This window comes from Plectrocnemia conspersa, unplaced genomic scaffold (assembly GCF_051122295.1).
Source record: "Plectrocnemia conspersa isolate PC_06_02 unplaced genomic scaffold, ASM5112229v1 ptg000012l, whole genome shotgun sequence".
Lineage (NCBI taxonomy): Eukaryota > Metazoa > Arthropoda > Insecta > Trichoptera > Polycentropodidae > Plectrocnemia > Plectrocnemia conspersa.
Window position 1 is genome coordinate 30,420,260 of NW_028277176.1, and position 23,815 is coordinate 30,444,074.

The 23,815-nt window shown below is 30.0% G+C and overlaps 1 protein-coding gene across 12 annotated transcripts in view; it reads right to left on the reverse strand.

Moving 5' to 3' along the window:
- The window catches only part of sdt (MAGUK p55 family member stardust), a 155,582-nt gene that overhangs the window by 59,930 nt on the left and 71,837 nt on the right, over window positions 1-23,815 (reverse strand). For 2 of the 12 annotated variants that reach the window (XM_088199138.1, XM_088199133.1), the window contains exons 1-2: window positions 13,710-14,062; window positions 6,648-6,911 (exon numbers count right to left, since the gene is read on the reverse strand). The exons of 6 other annotated variants lie outside the window; for them this stretch is intronic. In XM_088199138.1, the coding sequence (XP_088055264.1) occupies window positions 6,648-6,691 (44 nt within the window). In that variant the 5' untranslated portion in view covers window positions 6,692-6,911; window positions 13,710-14,062. Of the gene's footprint in view, window positions 1-6,647; window positions 6,976-13,702; window positions 14,063-23,815 lie in introns of those variants that run through there. 4 more of the 12 variants (XM_088199136.1, XM_088199132.1, XM_088199139.1 and 1 more) reach the window with 3 other exon arrangements.

Sequence of the window (23,815 nt, forward strand, 5' to 3'; positions counted from 1 at the left end):
GGATTCCATATGGCTTCTAATAAAAAATTGAATATAATTAAAATTAAAATAATAAACTTTTTTACACATTAAGAAATACTATTTATTTTATAATAAAAAATTTAACTATTGCATGCTGATATTATTGAATTTAAATTACTTTAATTATAATTATATTTGTAGTTGTTATATTTATATATTTTTTTATTGCTTTCTGTGAATTGCTTTTTTTTAACCTTTTAGTTGCCAAAATCAGATGTAACAGGTTTTGCTACTTTGTCTGTTAAGTGAAGAAAGAATCGAGATCATTTTTGATAGAGTGTAAGATATTTGCTGTAGAAATAAATAATATATATTTATTTTATAATGTAATAAATCAATTATTAAATAGTAATAACTATAAGCTCGGCAGCCAAAGGGTTAAAATACAAAAATTGACGTTCGCGTTAAAGAAATTTATTTAAAATATGTCTAAAGATTGATGAAATTTACGTACAAGGCGTTTCTAGAAATGATATTTAAATAAGCTCGGCAATCAACGGGTTAATACATGATATGCCTAGTAAGAATATGATTCTTCACAGAAAACCACAATTTTTTTTATCAAAAAGTATTATTTTATCACTGAGTTTACAGCCCTGATTTTACTCACAATGAATCTAAAACAAAACTTATTTTTTCAATCTACAAAATATGGCAAAAATCACTTTACTATTTAAAAATTATATATATTTTTTAATGCTGTATGTTATTTAGTTTTTATTTCAGATTTTAAAAATACCGGTTAATATAACTTATATACCTTTGCTTTGATATCAATGCTCTATTGTTCATAAGTTGTTCTTCAAACTCAGCAATATTACTAATACTTTCCAGGAACAAAGTTCTATCAAGAATCTCTCACAATGTGAATGATCCTGCTCAGGTCATATCCAGTAAAACATTCGACGTATGATATTGATGAAGAAATTGTCCATTTGACGATAGATACAAATGATTTACATTTGACAAAAAAACTGTAGCCTTACTTTTATAACGATTATTATTGTAAATAAGTTTTTCATCATACAAATTAAAAAATCACGAATTAGCATCTGCAGTATTTTTTTAATAGATTAGAAACATAAATAACCTCGTTATTATTTCGCAAATATTAAAAATAACTATGATTTACTCGTATTTAGATGCATCTCTAAATTGACTAATTTGATCATTTACTCAGAAAAACGGTGCATCACATTTCATTGAACGAAAATATAAACATGCAACAATAACTTCGCCGAAATCGATTGCTATTGTATCGTCACTCATTCGCGTACTATGTTCTGAGAAATCGCGACAAAAGTATCCAAACCACACACACATATGTATATATATATATATAGGCTTTCGTGCGAACGCTCTGGCGCACACTACGTATGCATACGTATACCTCCGCCGAGGATTTCAACCTTTTGTTCGCACGGAATCCCCCGAGGAATGCCATCAAACCACTCGGTTACGTTCTCGGCTCTCGTTCCTGCCCAGCCGAAGATCGCGTTTCATAAAGTGTCATTCGACACACGATCGACGACCGAAAAATTGCCCTGGAGAAAGTCGAGAACCACTAGTTGGATTCATACTAACGACAGAGTCGTAAAATAATTAAAACAATACATTTTCATCAATAATGTATTCTTCTTGTGATGTGATGTTACCTTTCAAGTGGTAGAAGATATATGTATAATACTTATAATAGCAACAGTTAGCAGTAAGGTTACTTGGAAGTGCATTACAGACTGCATGTGTCAGATCAACAATATTTGATCAATGCTATTCCACATATGTTTAAATATTCATTAAATAAACGCAACACAGTATTTTGCAGCTAAATTAAATTATAACTAATGTAACATTGGGAGTATTTTATTGCATATAAATTAACTCTTTACTTGCCAAACTTCTTGAGATCAGTACACTATGTATAATATATGTTAAAAAAAATGCCATTTACACTTAAAATTAATACATACAGTTCATTAAAAATGTATCTGATTCATTATTCAATGATGACGTCGGAACAGTATTTTTCTACTAAATCAGAAAATACCTATATATAAATTTCAGCAACCAAAGGATTAAAATCACAATTGAACGTCTAATAAAATTCAGTAATGATTGGACTTTTCAAAAGCGATAATTATTATATACATAAAATAAAATGATTTATATGATAAATTATTTTTTTGAGTATAAAATCTCGTAATTAAAATCCAGAATCTAATTTTTTTCTAAAAATAAGTAATATAAAATAATAAGTTTTATTTAAAAACTGAACATGAAAAAAAAAATTGTCGAAGCAGAAATGCTCATTTTTTATAAATCAGTGTTGAAAAATTGAAAAAAAGTGCATAAATTTACACTTTTCAAAAAAAATGTTATAAAATGTAATCACAGAGAGATGATAAAATCGACTTGAACAAAAAAACTAACAATAGCAATAGATTTAACCAAAAATAATACATATATTTTATAGTGATTTTTATACTAAAAAATATTTTTCACTCTAAAAATTTAAAATGAGTAAAAAATTAAGCAAAAACTAAAATTAATATTTGAATATGAATTAAAAAGACCTATTTAACCCTTCCGTGCCTGTGGGGTCTATTGACTCCCCCAACTTTTTGGTTTTTCTCAAATAACTTATTTAATATAAATCCTATTTGTCGCAAACTTTTTGTATTTGTCAAAAATAGTTTAAAGAATTAATATTAAAAATAATCATTGTACTTTATTATCTCCAATCGCGAGAAAAAAATAAAATCAACTCTAATCGCTACTGTCGCCGCGTGATTTGTATACCTGAGTCAGTTTTAAGAGAAATTCGCCTTCTAAGAATTTCGCGCGGCGCCCCCTCCACGCGGTTCTTTCAACGCTTTATCGCAAACTACACCGTTCCCCAAAAAAACATACAGTACGAATTGAACCGCCAAATTCGATCGTTATTGTTATTTTATTTCTCACGTTACTTTTGAAATTGTAAAATGGCTGATCGGCTTGTAACTGACGAAGAGTTGCTAAGAATTTTGCAAGATTCTGACGAGAGTAGTAGCAAATACGATAGCGATATCGATATTGATAATACATTTCAAAAAAGACATTTCTCCCGTAAATCGTATTGAAGTTGAAGCGTTTATAGGCATCCTATTATCTTCTGGAGGATTGAATGGGGGTAAAATACAGTTCAAAGAATTATGGACAACAAGCGAACTGTTCAAACAATATTTTTATTCAGCGGCCATGACTAGAGATAGATTTTCGATGCTCAGATTTGATGATCGTTTGACCAGAGAAAATATTTTTTAATAAATGCATTTTATTGTACTCACGTGTACATAATCACAATTTATAGTTTATTTTTCCGAGCAGCTGCAGGTTATTTCTTATATGTATTCATATAATATTTATTACAATTTGCCAAAGTAACTGTGGCTACATACTCGTGTACATATACATGCATAACGTCCACCAAATTTAATCGATTTGAATGATTCTCTAGCCAATTCCTTCAATTTTTATAGCCGCAATCAGAGAAATATTTCGCCCTCTAACTGTTGGCAAGGACACGAATGCCAATGTAAAAGAGTTTATTTAGAAATGAAGTCAAATTACAGAAAATAAAAAATACGATGTACATATATAAAAAGTACAAAACACTAAAAATTTATCTTACCATTAACCATTAGATAATATTGGATTACTGAGAATTTTAAGATTGTCAGATTAGTAAGATTATATTGTATTTTTTTCTATCCTGTTATAAGGAAATCATAACATATTTTTTTGAGTAAATATTATCTCCCGTCAGATATTACTGGCTCACTGGAAGTACCGAATCTCAGAAATGACACATTTTTTTAGAAAATGAGAATTTTTTCGAGTTATTATTTTTAAATTATTAGCACGATACACATAAAAAACTTATGGATAAGAATTCAGTTTGCCTGGAAGATTTCCCATTACGGTGCAGAAAATTACAATGGTGAGTGAATATTTGATTGCAATTGAATTATATATCAATAAACTCGTATTAGCAAAAATGTCATTTCTCACTTTTATAGATAATCATTTGCACAAAATATCACAATCCGAAAGAAAGGTGTGCTTGAAAAAAGTTTTTACAAATTTGAAATTAATATAAAATGTTAATATATATATGTATAAGATAAACATATTTTTTAGTGTTACACTAGAATTTTTTTGTGTTTATAAAATAAATGTGTTTTATTTTTTCAAATTTATATTTTAATTTCAAAATAGTATTTATATATTGACTTTTTTGTATATTAACAACATAAATGTTGCAACAATTTTTTATTTCAAAAATTGAAATAATAAATAAATGAAATACTTGTTTATTTTTTTGGGTTACTCCGTAGTTTTATGTACCGAGCGCGCGGCGGTCATTCGTATACCTGCAAAGCTAGTCTGCAGCGAAATCTCGGCGTTTACGTCGTCGCTTTTTGCGTCGTAATGATTAATTAAAAAATCCTAAATATTGACCAGATGATGAAGCTTATCATGAATAACAAATTTTATACTTAGAATTATCCATTTTTAAATATATTTGATGAAGAATTCATCAATATTTTGACTTGAAATGTTTGGGGGAGTTTAGCGACCCCATCGGATGTCATTTTTCATTTCGAGGCACCGTGACGTATGGGTTAATCACAATAAATCAAAAAACTGTTTTAAGAATGAGTTTTAATTATTTGCGAAGCAACTTTTAATAAACAAATCAGAGTTGAAAAAAATAAATATAAAAATGTTACAAAAATATATAACTCTACACAAAAAATCTTAAAGAAATAATAAAATTGACTTTAGCAAAAAAAAACTAACGATAGGTTGTTTTTAAAAAAATACATTTTTTGTAGCGATTTTTATACCATAAAAATTCAGCTTTAAATAAATAATATGTAATAATAAATCTTATTCGATAAAATAAATCATAAAATTGTTTAAGGAATGTTTTTTTTAAATCACTGTTAAAAAATTATGCTAAACATCTTTACAATAAATAGTGCATATATTTACACTTTGCAAGAATATGTAATAAAATGTAATTTCAAAAAATGATGATATCGACTTTATCAAAAAACTAACGATAGCAATAGTTTTTAACAAAAAAAAACTATGTAGCGATTTTTGTACTAAAAAATATTTTTTTCTATTATAAAAATCTAGATTTAAAAATGCTGCTAAAATATATAATACATAATAATAAATCATAAAACTGTATCAAAGAATGATTTTTTATTATTTGTCGAAGCAGAAACGATTTATTTTATAAATTAGTGTTAAAAAAACGTTTTGTAAAAATAAACATCTTTACAAAAAAAATAGCGCATTACTTAACACTTCTCAAAAAATTGTTTTAAAATATTAAATAAATAATAAAATCGACTTTAGCAAAAAACTAACGATAGCAATAGATTTTTATAAAAATACATATTCTTTTATAGCGATTTGTGTATTGAAAATTATATATTTTTCACTCCATCCATATTTTTTCAAATTTAATATGTAATGGAAATATGTATTATTCAATAATAAATTATAAAAATGCATTCCTAAATAATTCTTAATTATTATAGTCGTAGCGCATAATAATAATTTTATTAAACATAAAATAAGCAAATCAGTGGATAACTTTACTTTACACTATCGACTTGAACCAACAACTTATGACTGATCTAAAAATAAGTTTTATATTATCACAATATCATTTTTAAATATTTGTTTTAGTAGAAATGATAAAATAAATCAGTAAAAAAAATCAGCACAAAGAAATTATTTATGATTAAAAACTTTCACGTGTCCATATTTATAATTTTTTACGGTTAAATATAAAAAATAGTAAATGTATCGTTTAATGTACAACAATTATTGTTTACATTAAAAACTTATATTTTACACCTATTTTATTAAATGCAATTTCAGAGAAATCATTAAATCTACTTCAGCAACAAAAAAAAATTGAAAGACAGCAATAGATTTTATCAATGCAAAAATACATATTTTCGGAAGCGATTTTTATACTGATAATTTTACTCTTTCTACACTAAAAATCCATAAATAAAATCATTTAAATGAATTTAATATTATATATAATAAGAAGGTAATTCAATAATGATTTTTTAATATAATACTTATAAATAGAAGCAGAAACGACAAATTTTAAATCAGTGTGAAAATATATAAAAATCTCTACAAAAAAATCAGTGCAAAACCTAATGTAATATGTAGTCTCAAAATGCAGTCTCAGAGAAATGATAAAATTTTATTAAAAAAGACTGCTCAAAAAATCCAAAATTTATTGTCATATTCTATGCAACATTCTAAGCAACATAATTAAGATGTATCATATAATGAAGTTGTTAATCGACAATAACTGAATGGAGACATTTCAATGGTTTCTAAGCAATCAAAAATATATTGTCATATACATAATCAACCAAAGACTTCCGGTACTTGATAAATATGACCAAAAATTGTCATGTGGATCAATAAGTTCATCAGAATAATGTAAGAATAGGAAGAGAGGCAAAAATCGACTCATTTGGAAACGATTAGCATCGACAGCGACTTTTCTAATATGAATACAGACAATCCCTCCTACTCACCAATACTGTTTCAGCAAACGCATCTTGAGTCCTTCGTTCCTCATTTTTTACTCTCGAGCCTCGAGAGTCCTCCTTGTGAGTCACTCGAAAGAGATATCCGAGAGAAGAGGGCACTCGAAACGCTGTATCTTCATCTCTATACCCGCGGAAATCTTTTGTTCCGTCACTAATTACACTTCACATGACAGCACAATCGGCACAGTTAGTAATTCGCGGATGCACTGCGATTAATAACCTCTGATTATCCAGGACTTGCAAACTTTTCTGACAATCGAACCAAAATAAATTACACACAGGTATACAGGTACGCAACGCGTTTACGATACTGAACTCGGTCCGGTGCGTGCCACCGCAGGTAGCCCCCCTTCCCCTATCAGAATGCAGCGGTTCTCAATCCAGGCGTATTATTAATTAATGAAAGATTTTTTTAAGCAATTCTATTGTGAGCGAGAATCGAACGGTATTGATTTGTAATTGTGTGTAAAAAATATATTGAATTGTCTTAACAAATAATGGTTTGCGATTTCTCGTCGCATTCGTAATGTTACTTAATGGTATCTAATGTCGACTGTCGGTGAAGTAAGACAGGATATAAAATTACTACCTATGTATTTAAATGGCGTATGTATGTGTTGGATTGAGTTTAATTAGTGGGATTGATTGCTTGATAGGTGTAGCACTTATAATGCATTGGTTTATATATTTTAGTGACACAAAAAAATAAAATGTGTTTTTTTACCGTATTTTATTATTATCAAAATTTATTGTTTTCTCACACCTTTGATATTTTATGAGTATTTATATAAGATAAGAGATTTTAATTATGGAGTTTTAAAGAAACATGACTCAACATGAAAATGAATTATGATTTTTCTAGCTTATGTAATTGTTTGTTATACTTTATTTTGTAATATTACGGCTAAGTGTGACGTGTAAGAAAAAATAATTAAATTTTATAATAATTCTTGGTTTTGACAATAGTTTGGATAACTCGTGTTTATCTATTTATATTAAATGGATAAATTGAATCATCGCGTAGTCAACGAATTGAGTATTAGTTACTGCATAACATAATGATAAAGTAAATGCTATGTTATTGAGGGACACGTGAGCGAATATCAGAAACATTGAAGATATAGACTGTCTGCATTATCAAATATAACTTAAAGATAAATTTAAGTAGAAGTCCTAAGAGATGCTAAGGAAAATTTATTAGAGCATCATTTTAGAAAACGATAACAAACAGTGATGATCTCTGTGTTATTTTAAACAAATTACAACTATCATTTAAACACAAAGAAAATATATAATGTTCCACCACGACAACGCTCCGACTCATTCGTCTAAAAAACTACAGACAAAATACATTTTTTTATCTCTTATTACTTTTTCATTCCTCAAAGTAGATGTTTATTTTCGAGAGCCGGACAAATTACATTTTTTCGGATGTCTTGAACTTTAGTGAGATTACGCGAATGATTATAAAAATCAGTATTAATTTTTTTAATATTCCAATTTCATTAGGATTTATATTATTTCATTAAATGACATGCATTTTTCTGGCCAAATTCAAGGAGAGGTGCTATTTAACGTTCATATTAAAACTATTTATAACAATATTGCAACTAACAATAAGTGAAAATCAAATGAAGCACATCTAAACCAAACTTTGACCAATAGGAGAGCGCAAAAAAAATTATCAAAATTCTACATCAAAAGCAAAAAAATCGTGCCGTTGCAGTTTTTATAATAATATTAAGACTTTCAAGGAGTGAAAATTAAATAAAGTACATCTAAACCGTATTTTGATCAATAAAAGAGCGCAAAAAAAATATCCGAACCCTCAAAAATTCACGTCAAAAGCAATAAAATCGTTCCGTTGCCGTTGTAATGTGAGTGCTAGGATATCTATCGCGCACACTACTTTTTATAATAATATTACGAATTAAATAAGACATATCTAAACCGAATATCGGCCAATAGAAGAGCGCAAAAAACAATTATCACTTCTCAGAAGTCAAAAATCCACGTCAAAAGCAATATAATCGTGGCGGTGCCGTAGCAATGGGAGCGCTTGTTACCGAGCATTCCGACTGCGACGACTCCGTCACGATTTTAATGTTTTAATTAATTTTTAAAAATACGAGCCACCATTAGAACACAAACTGATATATAATATTCTACCACGACAACGCTATGCCTCAATTATCGATAAGAACTACTGCCAAAATTCTTAGACTCTTCCATTCCGCATATTCACGACTTTAATCTGATCTCACAGCTAAAAGGATTCGTTATTGATTAAAGATTTAAGATAAAAGAAGAGCTAATAGTCAAAGAAAACGTTTATTTTCAAGAGCAGGACAAATTACACATTTTCATCAAGATAATGGCATCTTTGGATGTATTGAACTTAAGGAAAATAGAAAAAGATGTGAATTAATTGCACTTCAGTTTAAATAGTTTTCACTATAAATTTTATACTTTGCACTTAAGTAGTGCGGTTTATCTTTACATATGTTGACAATTGCGAAACGTCAATTTGCTGTTCAAACCAAAACCGAACCTAAAATAATTAACCAAAAATATATTAAATTAACAGTAGAAAGTATCCAATTTATAGTGGAAACTATTTAAGTTAAAGTGCAATGATACGGTTCATTAAAAAATAATACAACACTAACCATTTTTTACCACTGATTTAAAGTTCAATAAGCAATCTAAACAGTTAACTAAGATATAAGATATACTACCAAATAAGTTTAAAGACGGTCCATCGGCTTCAATTTTTAGTGATACTAAGGAAATTTTTAGTGGATTATTTCAGAATGGGTAAATATATAATAGTGGTGATCTTTTTGTTTTTTAAAACAAATTACTAGGCACAATTTATATTATATATAGTTCCACCACGACAACTCTCTAAAAATACATTATCTTTACATCTAATTACGTTTTCATTCTTCATATTCACGATTTCTATCTTTAACCACAACTAAAAGAATTTATTATTGATGAAACATTATAAGATAAACAAGGAGTTAATAGTAAAAGTAGACATATATTTTTAAAAGCTTGACTAATACTTTATCACCGAGATACTGGCATCTTTAAATATAAGAAGAGATTATGCAGACAAATAAAAAAGTACCCTAACTAATACACACTTACATGTAAAACATTTTTTTATATTCATAATCTATAAATATAAATATTATTGTAACTCACTGTTTAATGTTATTCAATATAACAATATGATCGAGCAGTTAGCTGTTATATTTACTTGTTAAAATTAATTTCGTACTACGAATAAATTATATTTGTATGGGTAAAAAACTGTTGGCTGTTATCTTATTATATAGTGTAATTTTTATTACTATCAGAACTATCACTTAACTATTTATTCGACATTTATTCTTATATTGTTATTACCTAAGCATGATGCCATAAGTTTACAAATTAGATAGTTGAAGAATAAGTTACAGTAACAAAAAAGCGAGGTTTTAGCTTGAATTAAAACGATTATTTAGATATATCTACAACTATACGTTTCACAAATAGATTATTAATAGTAATAAATTAAATAAAATATATAACGAAAGATTCATTAAGTCAGGTAGACACTACCGTATCGTACATCTATTGGTCTATTTATTCCAAGAGAGTCAGTTACACCGCTTTCGAAAAAATACACATAAACTAGTTCGTGTTTTGAATTAACTCAATGCTTTATTAAATCAAACTATTAAGTAGTTCTATTAAAAAAACTTTTACTGACTGTAAGTAAAGAGATATTTATATGTAATGAAAAGTCTTTGAGGAATGATTAAAAAACAAACATTTTCTATGCAAAAATATTGAGAAACATTATTGAAAAAAATATGAATGTATCACTAATTAGATGCTCATAAAATCATAACGATTTCCTTAATCCTGAGCTTCCTCGTTATTTTTATTACTATTCGATGGAAATTTTAGAAATTCGTCTGAATTTTAATGGCTTAACGGTCTGACCTTTCGACGATTTAGAGCTCGATCTAGTGAGATTCTCTATAATTGTCATTTGTGATCCGGTGACCTGACTATATAGCGTAACGGACTTTCGCAATTGGACACAAACATTGCATGGGTGCCATTGGGACAGGCTAGTCGGTGCACCGGGTTTACAGTTAATTCCGGCGAGATAGTAGTTAGTGGCCAACCAGGAATGTCAGAGGCTGTTTTTAGTGGACTGGTCGTTAGACGCCGCCAGTTTCCAATATTCTTAACGTAATCGTCGTCGTCAGACTGGCGATAAACCGACATTCTTGGGTGTATAGATTACACGTGCAGTGCGCCAAGGGCGTGTTCTTCTAGTCGTGAGTCTTGCCCGAGGAATATCTAGAATGGTTTTCAATAATAAGAAAAAAAAAAAAACAAGAGAGGTGAAAAGAAAACGACGTTGGTAAGAGACGACCGAGTTATCGTGAAATCTGTTATTATCTGCGAGGGGATAATTATCATGAATGCGATCGAGGAGTTAATTGACGACTTTAGTACATAGGAATAGCGTGATGACACGGCGAATGGTCTTCTTTCACGAAACTGTGTTTGTAAGACCCTGAATTGATAAAATCATTGATGGGCAAACTTTAATATTGCCTATTAAAAATAATTTTAATAAGGCCTATATTAAAAAAATATTTTTATATGATTTAAAAGTTTTTTTATGTAAGGTTAAAATAAAATAAATAATATTAAAAATATTAATATATCAAATATTACATAAACTGATCAATTGTTGTATTTTTTTCAAATCAATAAATTTAAACCAGTTTTTTAAACCAGATTATAACAGTTTAATAATCGCTAAAGTGCTATATTAATCTGTAATAAGCTTTTTGCTAAATCGCTTTTTGTTGACGTGTATATTATTTTTGGTTCCTTTATGATTTAATTATTTTTTACTATCTAAACATAAATAAACAATAATACTAATTAAAAACGAAAATCTAAAATGTTAGAATACACTATATAAAAATTTCATATTTTTGCCACAAAGATAAGATAATTGATGTTTTCTAAGATTTGTAATTATCGATACTTTTTATTTTATCCGCTAAATAATAATAATTTAAAGATACTAAATTAGCCAGTATTAAAAAACACTGTAAGACAATTACATATTTTTGCCACAAAGATAAGATAATTACATTTATATGTAATCTGTAAATAGCTTTTTGCTAATATCGATACATTTAATTTGCAGTCGTATGAAAATAATGAAACTTAAATTACGTTAATAATATAATTATTTTTTTGCCACGCAGATAAGATAATAATACGAACACTGACGGTTATTAAGTCCCACTCATTGAAAATTTTCAATGCTTTGGTACAATATTTTTTAAAAAGTTTACAATTTAGAGCTTTTAACAAGTTCTATTAAAAGTATGGTTTGAGCTACAGCATATTTTTAATTTAGAACCCAAAATTTAAATAAACCTCATATGTACATCATTTTCTATTATGTTAAATAGTAGTTTTTTTTAATACTATCCAAGATATTTAAAAAAAACATATAAACACTAATCATCTATTATCTATATTTAATATTAAGCTAAAGCATAAGCTTTATTTTTTTAAACTTTACAATTTTTGTAGGAAACTTTTGAGAACTTAAAGACACTCATTTACCTAAGATTACATATACTGATCACTTACTGTATTTTCCCCACTTATTGAAAATACGGTAAAAATCGACGCTTTTCAATTCTTTCCTTTGGTATAACATAAAACTCATTTTTATAATTTTTTTAAAAGAGCTTACAATAATCATAATCAATAAATTTAAAGTTTTTGATATTGAATTATAATATAATTATAATAACATGAAAATAAACCCCATATGTAGTACATATCATTGTCCATTATGTTCAAAAGTAAATTGTAAATAAAAAGTATTTTTTAATACTCTTCAAGATAAAATATATAATCAATAATTAAGTTGAAGCATAAGTTTTAATTTTTGTGAACTAAACAATTTTAGTAGAAAGCCTTTGAAAACTTGAGTATTACAATAAAAAATATATTTATTTACGCACACAATAATTATAATTGAGGGCAATTTAAATGAGCAATATATAAAATAGCTGTTACATATAAAAAGTTGTTGGTGCATTACCGTAGGACAGATTAGGGGAGAGAGAGTATTGGTCAGAACAGTGAACACCCCATGAATAATTCTCTGCAACGAATCTTTCTCCGAAGCTTACATAAATGCACAAAAAAATCGTTTTGTGGAACAAATTATTTATTTAAATTCACATATCTCTTTAAATAATTCCCTGCTAAATCGCACCCATTACAATTTACTTTTAAATAGTCTACTTATGCACTAAATATCATTGGGTATCTTATCTTTGTGGTATTATTATTGTTATAGTGTCATAGTTGATGTTATTCTTTGATTTAAAATGTATTTAATTCTAAATTAATATTGACCAATGGTTCTTTTGAAAACAAATTACCTATGGATATAATAAGACAACTACGAATAATGTCTGAATACCTGTCTGTTTTTGCTTACTAAAAACAATGATAATCTCTCTACTAAAAATGCTAAAAATAAGTATTTTTTATTATGTACACACGTATACATATTTTACAGAATAAATTGAGAAAAAATTTTAATTATAAAACTACCTACATTAATTTCGATCATATTTGATTCTAATGTTAGATACCAACTAGATATTTTTAGTACGCGTTTATAAGATTGTTGTATACTGTGTTAAATAAAATATATTCGTTTCACTCGAGTGATTTCAATACACGTGTGCATTTAGAAGCAAGTGTATTCTAATACAAAAAAAAACCACTTAAACACTTGAGTCCCTAATGCGAACGTCGCATCGAAAGCCTGAAGACCTAAAACGACCTTATTTACAATCGACGTGCAACATTCTAACAATTCCCACGGATCTGGAGGCTCGCTAGGAACCGGACCGAGAATTCCCACGGACGTAACAAAGGATAGAGCCGAAAAATGAAAACGGCAATGCTTCATCGCGCACCATTTACTTATTCTTCTTCTTCGACAAACACGCACTTCGATCTTGAGGTACACGACACAAAAACGACGAGAAGCACGACTTTATGGCTAGGGCTCGCGACCGAGACTGGGGGAGCCACAGCAAAAGATTCCACTTGTGGTAGAAGAAGAACGCAGGTAAAAGTTAAACGGACACACCTGTGCGTGTGTATTGTGAGACATTTACAAACGGCGGATCACGTACGAGCTCAATGGAATTCGAAGATGTACCAGGAAGAGTGGTAGTATGTTTTTTTTTCAAGGTTGTCAAGCACAATATGGGCTTTTAACGTTCGTAATGGCAACAGCGGTGACCGCTCGCGATGGAACTCGAATGGTGACTGGCGGGGAAGAAGCTCAACATGGCGTCTCCGGTGAAGAAAGAGAAGAGCGTGGTCATGAGCGATCGAATCGTACCACCTGAGCAGTTTCCTCGGAAGCCACGGCCTTGAACTACGCCCACCTCGTGGGAATTCGGATAAGACGTGAAGCTCGTGTATGTACACATTAAAAAGTACCATATTCCATGTCCATAATACTTTATTTATATAACAGTTGATATTTGGTATGACGCACGAGTCCATTGATCGATTTATATCAAGTTCATGTGCTACATACAAATCAAAACAATAAATTAAAAGCTCCGATCAAAAGTGATAAGATAAATATTGATTACTTAAGTTTCTTAAGTAAAGCTTAATATAATCTAAAAAATTAAACTCGCGATTGATAGAGGACTATTCGAGCAGTCAATGATATGAGCTTATACTGTAATACATTATTTACTTAAGCGTAGTATAAATTAACCGAAAGCTTTCTATATTTATAATGTACAAGAAAGATGATTTTTTATTTTCTGTTTATGTTATATATTATATCTATGTTTAGTTAAAAATTGTTTAGTGTAAAATTAGCTACATTAAGCTAAATAAATTAATAAAATAAATAAATAAGCAAATTGATAATTTCAGATATTTTTTTAATTTATATGATAAACCATCAAAATATAATTTAATTGTGTCTATGAATTGAATGTATTTTACCAGAAAAATTGATTAAACCAAAATCGATATTTCTTCGCAAATGGGTCAATGTTAAATTGAAATGCCTTGTTAGACCATCGGCTTAAAATAGTGGTTTTTATGCCTGCACTACACTCTCTAGAAGTTGGCCAAAGTTGGCCAAGGACGGAAAATATAGTGGGTTAATTCGGGGTTACTTCGGTCGAGTTCGGTTCTGCCTGCTCTAAAATCTCTCGGAAGTTGTCCAAGGTTACCGAAAACGGAAGATAAAGTGGGGGTAATTCAGACGACTTGGCTAGCTTCGAGCGCTTCCGAACATTGTCGGCAAACGGACCGAAGTCAAAAGAACCGAAGTTGGAGCTGCTCTTTCGAGCGCGAGCGGTGAGATACTTCCCCTTTCGCTCTCTTGCGTGCTAAGTGACGACAGTGAGAGAGATAATGATATGGTTTTTTGCAAACTGAGATAGAACGAGTAGCTCGGTTCAATTTCAGTATGCGCGTAGGTGTCCTATGGTCAACACGTATGTAGAGCGCTGCATCGTAGTCACGTGGTCAAGTTATAATACCACATGCTTATCGGAGACTTGAACAGACTCTTACTGGCATCTTTGAATATTTTAGGGCACCAAAAGAGATTAATTATATTTTTGATAGTATATTCTTCTAACAGATATCGTTATTATATTTTTTCATATAAAATTAAATAATTAAAAAGTAATTAGTGGTACTTAATTTTGTTAAAAAAAATCGTTTCGAATATCCTTATGTATTTTCCTAGATCGGTTTATATAAATGTCACACCATAACGAATTCATATTTAGAATCTAAATTCTAGGATAGTCACAGATGTGGTGTTCGTATTCTGAAGTATCATTTTTATGCTTAATGGTATTTTAAAAAAGCCGAAAAAGATTTTGCGTAAATTGAATATTTACGACCAAAAGTTTTCACTGATATTGTATTGGTGAGTGCCCACGCAAACTTAATAAAATGACAATTTAAAAATTGCGATTTTATGGTACATTTTTCGATCGCGCGCAAATATGCCAGCTGTCAATCACGGCCGCCGTCCGGACAACATATGAAATTTATGGCAGTGTGGTCGCTTACTCGAAGTCGAAGGTTTCGGCCGACTTCATTTGTAACTTCGGTTCGGACATCTTCCAGAGAATGAAGTGCAGGCATTAAGCTTATTGTCGTAATATATTAGATTAATAAAAATTAGCTAAAATAGCGACGTAACAAAAATTATCAAAAAAAATTATTTACTTTCAACTTCACATTTTATACTTAAAAACTTCTAATAATACACTAAAACCATAGTTATAATTTAAAGCGCAAAACTCAGCTTTAAATAAATCTGATACATACTACATATCAATTTCTTAAAAATAAAATATATTTATAATAAAATATGCTAGTGATATTTTTATTTTGATAACAAAACATAATATTGTTTACTAAAGACTTCACCATTCATAGCTAAAAAATTAAAATACGATACTCAACCATAGTTATAATTTAAAGCCTAAAACTTCATATGTACTGTATATCAATGTCTATTAAATTAAACATAAGTATATAGTAAATAGGAAGACAACATAAAAAAAACATTTTCTTTACTATATCTAAAATAATTTAATAAAATAAATGAAAAATCACTGAAATAACAAAACACAATATTTTTTAGTGAATATTTTACATTTTACAATTTTTTTAATATGAAACCTACAGCAGATTAATAATTTAATGCATCTCTTATGTTTTGTATATCAATGTCTATCGTAATCATAATAAATATATAAATAGCAAATTGTATAGTACAATAATATTTTTAATACTAACTAAGATAAACCCAAAACATAGGTTGAATTATTGTTATTAATTACGTCATTTATGTCTAAGTTTAACTCAGAAATTTATAAAAGTCCAAATCTACCATTAATTATATTTTTCTAGTAACAAACATATTGTTTTTTACTGGAAAATTCACTTTTTCCTAACTATAATTTAGAACTTTAAATAAAACTCATATGTACTATATTTCAATGTTTATAATAATCCATCATAAGTAGATAAATAACAAACTGAAATCAGCAATAATATTTTTGAATACTATCTAAGATAATTAAAATCTTTTTTTAATTACGGTAATAACTAATATCTACTATAAATTACATATTCTAGAAATTAACTATATATCATTCTAATAACAAACATTATTTTTACTGGAAACTTCAATTTTTTCTACCTATAATTTAGAATTTTAAACAAACTTCATATGTACTACATTTAATATCATCTATAATAATCCAAAAACTTATGTTATACTAAATGTTATATAAAACTTATATTTTTATGAATTCTATATTATTCAAAACTAGTATTAATATTAGGAATAACTTAAGAAATTCAACGCATTTGTAATATGTATAGTAGAGATGTAACTTTAACTAATTTGACTCAATGGTGCGAAATACAAAATTATGTACTAAATATTTTTTGATTGACTGATTAACACCAAATATTTATGATACAAACATTAGGTTGAAAAAATATTTAAAACCACTGAGATATCTGCATTATGTCAGAAAGATTTTTAATCAATTGTATCTTGTGTTAACGAGTGTCTCTTTGACTACAAATCAAACAAACAACAGTTTTGCCTGTATTAAGAGGAAAATTGCTTAATTTACAATACATTGATAAGAGCAATTAATTGATTTTAAAGTAGACATCCAGCAAAATGTTTTTGTAGCACAACCCATCAAAACGACAAGGCGCAATAAAAATAATTTGATTCGGTTTACAAAAAGCACTCGCCATGTTTTTCACACCTTGCTCCCTACAACTTATCATTTGCAAGTATTTAATTCATAAACATGAACATTCAATTTAAACATATGAGCGAAATATCAATTGATCATTTGCTTGCATAAGATGGAAGAAAAATATTTAAAAAAAACATGATATATCATATCGATTATATCAACGTACTACTTACAAATCACGTAAAAAAAGTGTCTTTAAAATTAATCAATACTAATCTGATTCACTAATAATCCAATTCTGATAAAAAATACACGAAAAAACATTTTTAGTGCTTCGTCAGCTAATTTATAATCCAATATTCTGTTATGTGTATAATGGTTTAATTTATCGTATTTTCAAAAAGCATAGTGTCATAAATTATATCCCAAGTAGGTATCACATGGTGTGTCGTAACACATGGCTCCAAAACATAACTTCGAGGTATTTCCAAATGTTCTGCTGACACTTTGAGGGCATTAAGTTATTTTGAATATGAAAAAAAATCAAAACAATAAAACCACGCGCCCGAGAATCATGCCGCAAATATTTTTTATGTATAACTTTGCCATCTTTGTCGTTTGTCAGTGAAAGAAAAAGGATGGAACAAGTCGTTCAACGTTGCCGAACACGCGACAGGAATTCCTAACCGCTCGTTCGTTCCGAGTATTCGAGAGAGACGCAAACAAAAAGCTATATAATACGACGAGTTAATTTTTATGGTGTTTGTTTGTGAATAAAATTAATTAAGGATGATTACTACAGTTTGTGACCCCTGCGAATACCTGTCCGTGCATATACATCCATCCCGCTCTGATTGATGAGTTTCAGCCTGTGTCCTCGTCACACGTGAGTGGCTTTCCTGGGATCACTTTCGTTGCTAGTTACAAGAGGTCAGTTACATACGCAGAATATTTTGTAAGCATTTTTTGATTCAGACATAGGGTTGGCAAAAATATTTTGTAACCATAGCAGCGTCACCATGTCCCTACCGCGGCATTAAGTAACACATAAACATCCTTGTCTCATTTGTTTAATGGAGAATTATCATACACCATTATGTTCCACGTGGTCTGTCAGAACATTGATAATATCAATTTTTACCCAAGATAGTAATTATTTTATGACGTGTCAATAAGTTTAGCAATAAACTTGAAAGCTTAAGATACCGAGAATTTAATCAGAAGACCTCGGGGACGGCATTGGAGGGTGAGGGAATTTGCCTTTTTTGAATTTATAGCTTTTGACGTGAATTTTTGAGCTCTGAGAAGGGACAATTGTTTTTTTCGCTCTACTATTGGTCAAAATTCGGCTTAGATGTACTTCATTCTAACTTATTATAAATCATAATATTTTTATAAAAAGTCTTATTATGAACTCTAGATAATAAAGCGTTTCCCTTGAATTTGGTCAGAAAAATGCATGTCATTTAATGATAGACTGAACAACTTTTGCCCCCCCCCCCCTATCCTTCAATGAAAAAATCTGTTATGACGTCCCTGCAAACTCAATTAAAAACCTATTGTAATTAACTTTGAATATGCAAGATAAAAAGTTGTCAAGTTTCATCAAAGCCTTCACATTCACAGGATGACTCAACGACATAAAATTATTAGTATCGGTAAGTTTATAACTATGTATTTGCAATGTAATTGCGGGGGTCTATTTATGTATTTATTATGGTGACACCCGTGACTGCAGCGGAGGGCAGCACGTTCTTTGGTGGACCTTGACGGGAATAGACCGACCGGCGGAACCTCGTCCGCCGATCATTACTAAATAACATGTAACTAAATTGTTTAATTTAGCGGTCCAATCTATGTAATATATAATTGCTAACCGTCACTATCCATCTTAGAGCACGCGTGATAATACTGAATTAGATAGTAATATAAATCAACACTTTAGGTTATTACATGTACCTTAAGTTTACCCCATCATCTTACAAGATTATAAACTCTACGTTATCGCATCGTTTTAATTCATTATTACATCGCGTGTCACACGTATTCTATGTAAACTTCCACTGCTCGTTAAGTACATCCTTCGTAGCGGACGTTAAAAGTAACAGTTCTTACACACGGTGTAACGCTTCGTGTAACATTCGTTCCGTTGTGAAACGTCAATGTTTTTAATACTTAGTAAATAATAATATACGAATGGCAAGCAGAGCGTGGACCGATTGCGCATTACAGTTGGACCGTTGAAGAACTGTTAAAAACCAAGCAAACTCAGTTTCAATGATCAATTTCGCTAACAAAAATATTATCAAACAAGTCACGATTTGTGTGATTGATGACTCAATTATTGTGAGATCGTGAGGTATGTTAATCAGTCGTTTTAAGGCAGAGTGATGCGCCAAGGTGACATCTCATGGCGTCTTAATTATTTCATTAGTTGCTATTATAAGGTTGTCCGTCATTCATTTATACAATATTTACAAATATCAATTGTCTATTAGAATAAGCAAAACTTATTATAGCATTGAAAAAAGTAGTATAAATTACATGAGAGCTAACTCATTAACTCAAAAGTAAATAAATAGTGAAAAGTGTCATTTATACTGAAGAAATTCCAACATCGCCTCTCTTGAAAACTACAATAACAAAGTTTGGCATAAATAGCTTAACAAAACATTAGTGAAACCAGAACCAGAACACCCAAGAACAGCACAATAATCACGCAAACTTTTGGAAGACATAACTTATCATTAATTACACTGGGCAATAATGATTTAGATGACTGATTTGAACTAAGTTTATCATTCATAATCAAAGTCCCTATGGTGACCGTGATGTATCACGTTAACTTTTGCTACCAATCACCCTTACATAAAACATGTATCTGTGATTGGTACTTACACCATATTTGAGTTAACACAGTCAGTTCGAGAGCTATACATTTCATCATTATTCATAGTTTAGAAAGAGATGTGCTTAAAAAAGAAACCGCAGTGGTTAAAATTCAGTTTAGATATGCTTCATTCGATTCTCGCGTAAAAGTAATAATAATGTTATAAAAATCGAGTTTCCATTGCGACGGCTTTTATTGCTTTTGACGTGGATTCCAATACTATGCATCTTAATGAAATGGAAATAATAAAAAACGACCACTTGTCCCCCCCCTGTAAAAATTTAAAATGACGTCTCTGTGTATAAAAACATCCAACGAATGGAGTCGTCTCTTATGCATGCAATTAAAGTTCGGTTTGAGCTATCCATTAAATTGTGATCACGTGCGTCGTGCACAATCTTCATATGCATACAATGCACGATCTGTCGAGACGCTCGGAAAATATTTAATACGAACGTATACATCCAATTTTGTGGCGGGATGCGACGTTTTTGTATTCGGCGCCATTTTGAATAGTTTTAAGCGCGTTGATTACAACGGCACGTCCCTACGGATTTTCAATCGGAACACCCCCAGGAGAAACGTCAAAAATCAAACATGGCCGCGCGCATGCGCACTCCGACGCCGTCGCATCTGTCAAACTCCTGTCATTATAAACATATAAACACTTCTCGACCGAAAAAATGTGTATTGTTCAAACTGTACGACGTCATTGTGTGGTGCGAATCATTTTTTCCATATTCAAAATTCTCACAATTAATCCTTGAAATTAGCACACAATGACGCCGTTCGTTATTGACGGACCTGAAAGGCGTTTCTTTGATTCGAAACCGAGTCAGATCTTTATTATTGAAATTGAATACGTTAATCTCTTTTGAATATATGCAAAACGGTTAATAATTGCGTATAAATTAAATGTTATACATTTACATATACATACATATATATGTATGTGGTTTAATCTAAGAACAATCTATGTCACGTTTTTGAGCATTTACGTGCATTAGATATTTTATAATAGTAACTTAAAAATGCAATAGCAAGTATTTACCAATATTCTTAAATATTTTAAATATATTATAGTACAAAAATATTTTTTAAAACAGATTTATGCAAAATTCTAATAATTTCAAAGCAAATTATATAAATTTATTAATTATACGTAAATACAAAGAGACATTTTAGAAAAACGCCAATAAAAATAATTAGACAGTTATCATAGTATATAAAATAAATACTTCGTGATTCTTAAATATCACTTAAATATTTGAAATCAAGCAAGATCACAAAAGACACTACAATAAAGTAGTACATGTGGAAATAAAATATTATAAAGTATAGTAGAAAGACACAGTCATTGATTTGTTTTTGTTAAAAAAACATGAAAAATTGCCGTTTCGAAAAATAAAATAAAATCAAACTTTACTAAATATAGAGTAAAAATGGCACTTAAGTAAAAATCCAGTATTTCATTATTCATTATTTTATTTACAGAATAATTTATGAAATTTTACTCGAGTGTGATTTAAAATATTTTTTCTAAGAAATAAACTTTGTGTAGAGACATAGCACTACCTCAAAAAATTGTAACTTGTTAAAACAAATTTTAGAAATAAAATAAAAGATTTAAAAATAAAAATCATTATAAATATAAAAAAAATTGCATATTTTAGTAAAATTATATGGGTTTTTAAGGACTTGATAACTGCTTTATTGTTAGAATTAAACGGTATCCATTAACAGTTTCAACGCACTTAAAACCGTTGACGTTACTTAAACAAGTGCAAGGGTCTGTGCATATCTCCGTCGAAAATATACTAAAACCCCGGATAATGTATTCCATAGAAGAAGATATCATCGTCAAATGTACCGATTTCAAATCTGTTAATAACACTAAAGAACGATAATATGTATTTTAGACAAGAAAAAGAGTCTGTTTCTACCCCAAATCATCGGCATTGATCAAAAAATCATTATGAGATTAATTACACCGTGGCTTCTAAATCGTTTGCAATTTACAATAATCTAGCATTTAAATACGCGAAAGTGAAAGTGCCGCATGGTAATGCGAATTTCATTGCATCCTGCGAATTACGTGCATAAGAATTTCATTGCATCCAAAGTGGGCGTTCGCCTCTCGAATGCATATGCATTTCGTAGAATCGAATTGTTCGTTGCATCACCACCATCAAAATACACTACGGTGCATTGACACGGTTAGGAGAGATAATTGATTCGAGAAACCCTTTCAATTCCACCTACCTACGTTTGCTCGACCAATTGCGAGGGGAAAGCTATTTTACAAAAATCGTCATATGGAAAATCTCAAACGCGAAGACGGCAAAAATTCTATAGCTTCACTCGCATGCATAATCTCGGCTCAGACGATTTAAATCTACATACATATGCGCTAAGTTACCGAAAGCCACGCAGACATTTCTATGTTTTCTCAAAATGGTATAAATTCCTCGGTGACGTAGCGAAATGAAAAATGTTTTAATATCTGCCGTACACTCGGACGATTGCTCTCGAATGTTACGAAATTACACATACGTACAATTTCGTAACATTTAGGAGTTCAATATGGAAATCATTCATACTCAATATGAAAGGAGTGGCAAATTTGATTTATAAAAAAATAGACATGTCATCAACAGTGTAATGATATAGTAAGAATTGTATGTAATCAAGTACCGATGATGGTTACATTTTTTTTTACATAATTTTGCTATTCATATTTTTTTAGTATTATACTTTACAACAATATTCCCACAAAGATAAGCTCAATGTAGATTTACACGCTAATTTCAGCTGTATATTATTTTAGTTTACGAAATAAAAAAAATCATTGAATGAATATTTCTTTGTTACGAAAAGATCACGGGAAACAATATAGCACCGTAAGGCCATAACATTCCCGTTGCACAATCCGACTTTGGAGATGTCCATCAGGCAAATGTCACTTTCTAAAGGCGTATACTTATTTCGTTGTTCTAAGAAGCGAGTGCAACGATTGGCAAGTCAGCAAGCTTTGCAGCCCTAAGTACATAAGGCTGCTCTTCAACTAAGTATGAGCAGATCCAGCCCACCTGCGGACAACATACGGTCATGGACGCTCACATCCTGAAAGGGACTTCACTATACGAGCACCGCAGCAGAGCAGAGAGGGATCAACCTCAGATATACTGTCGCTGCCACACTAATCAGAACTCTGAGGACATCATCCCTGCGCCAAATTCTCCACCACCACTCGGAGAAGTCTGTCGCAATATGTAATATAATCTAATAAAATTATCACTAGTTTCCACCTGCGTCTTACTGGCTGCGAAGGCACACCCCTCGGTGTTAGTATCGCGAATGTGGTAGACCCTGACTTTATATGAATACGAAAAATCAACACCTGAAAGTGGTGA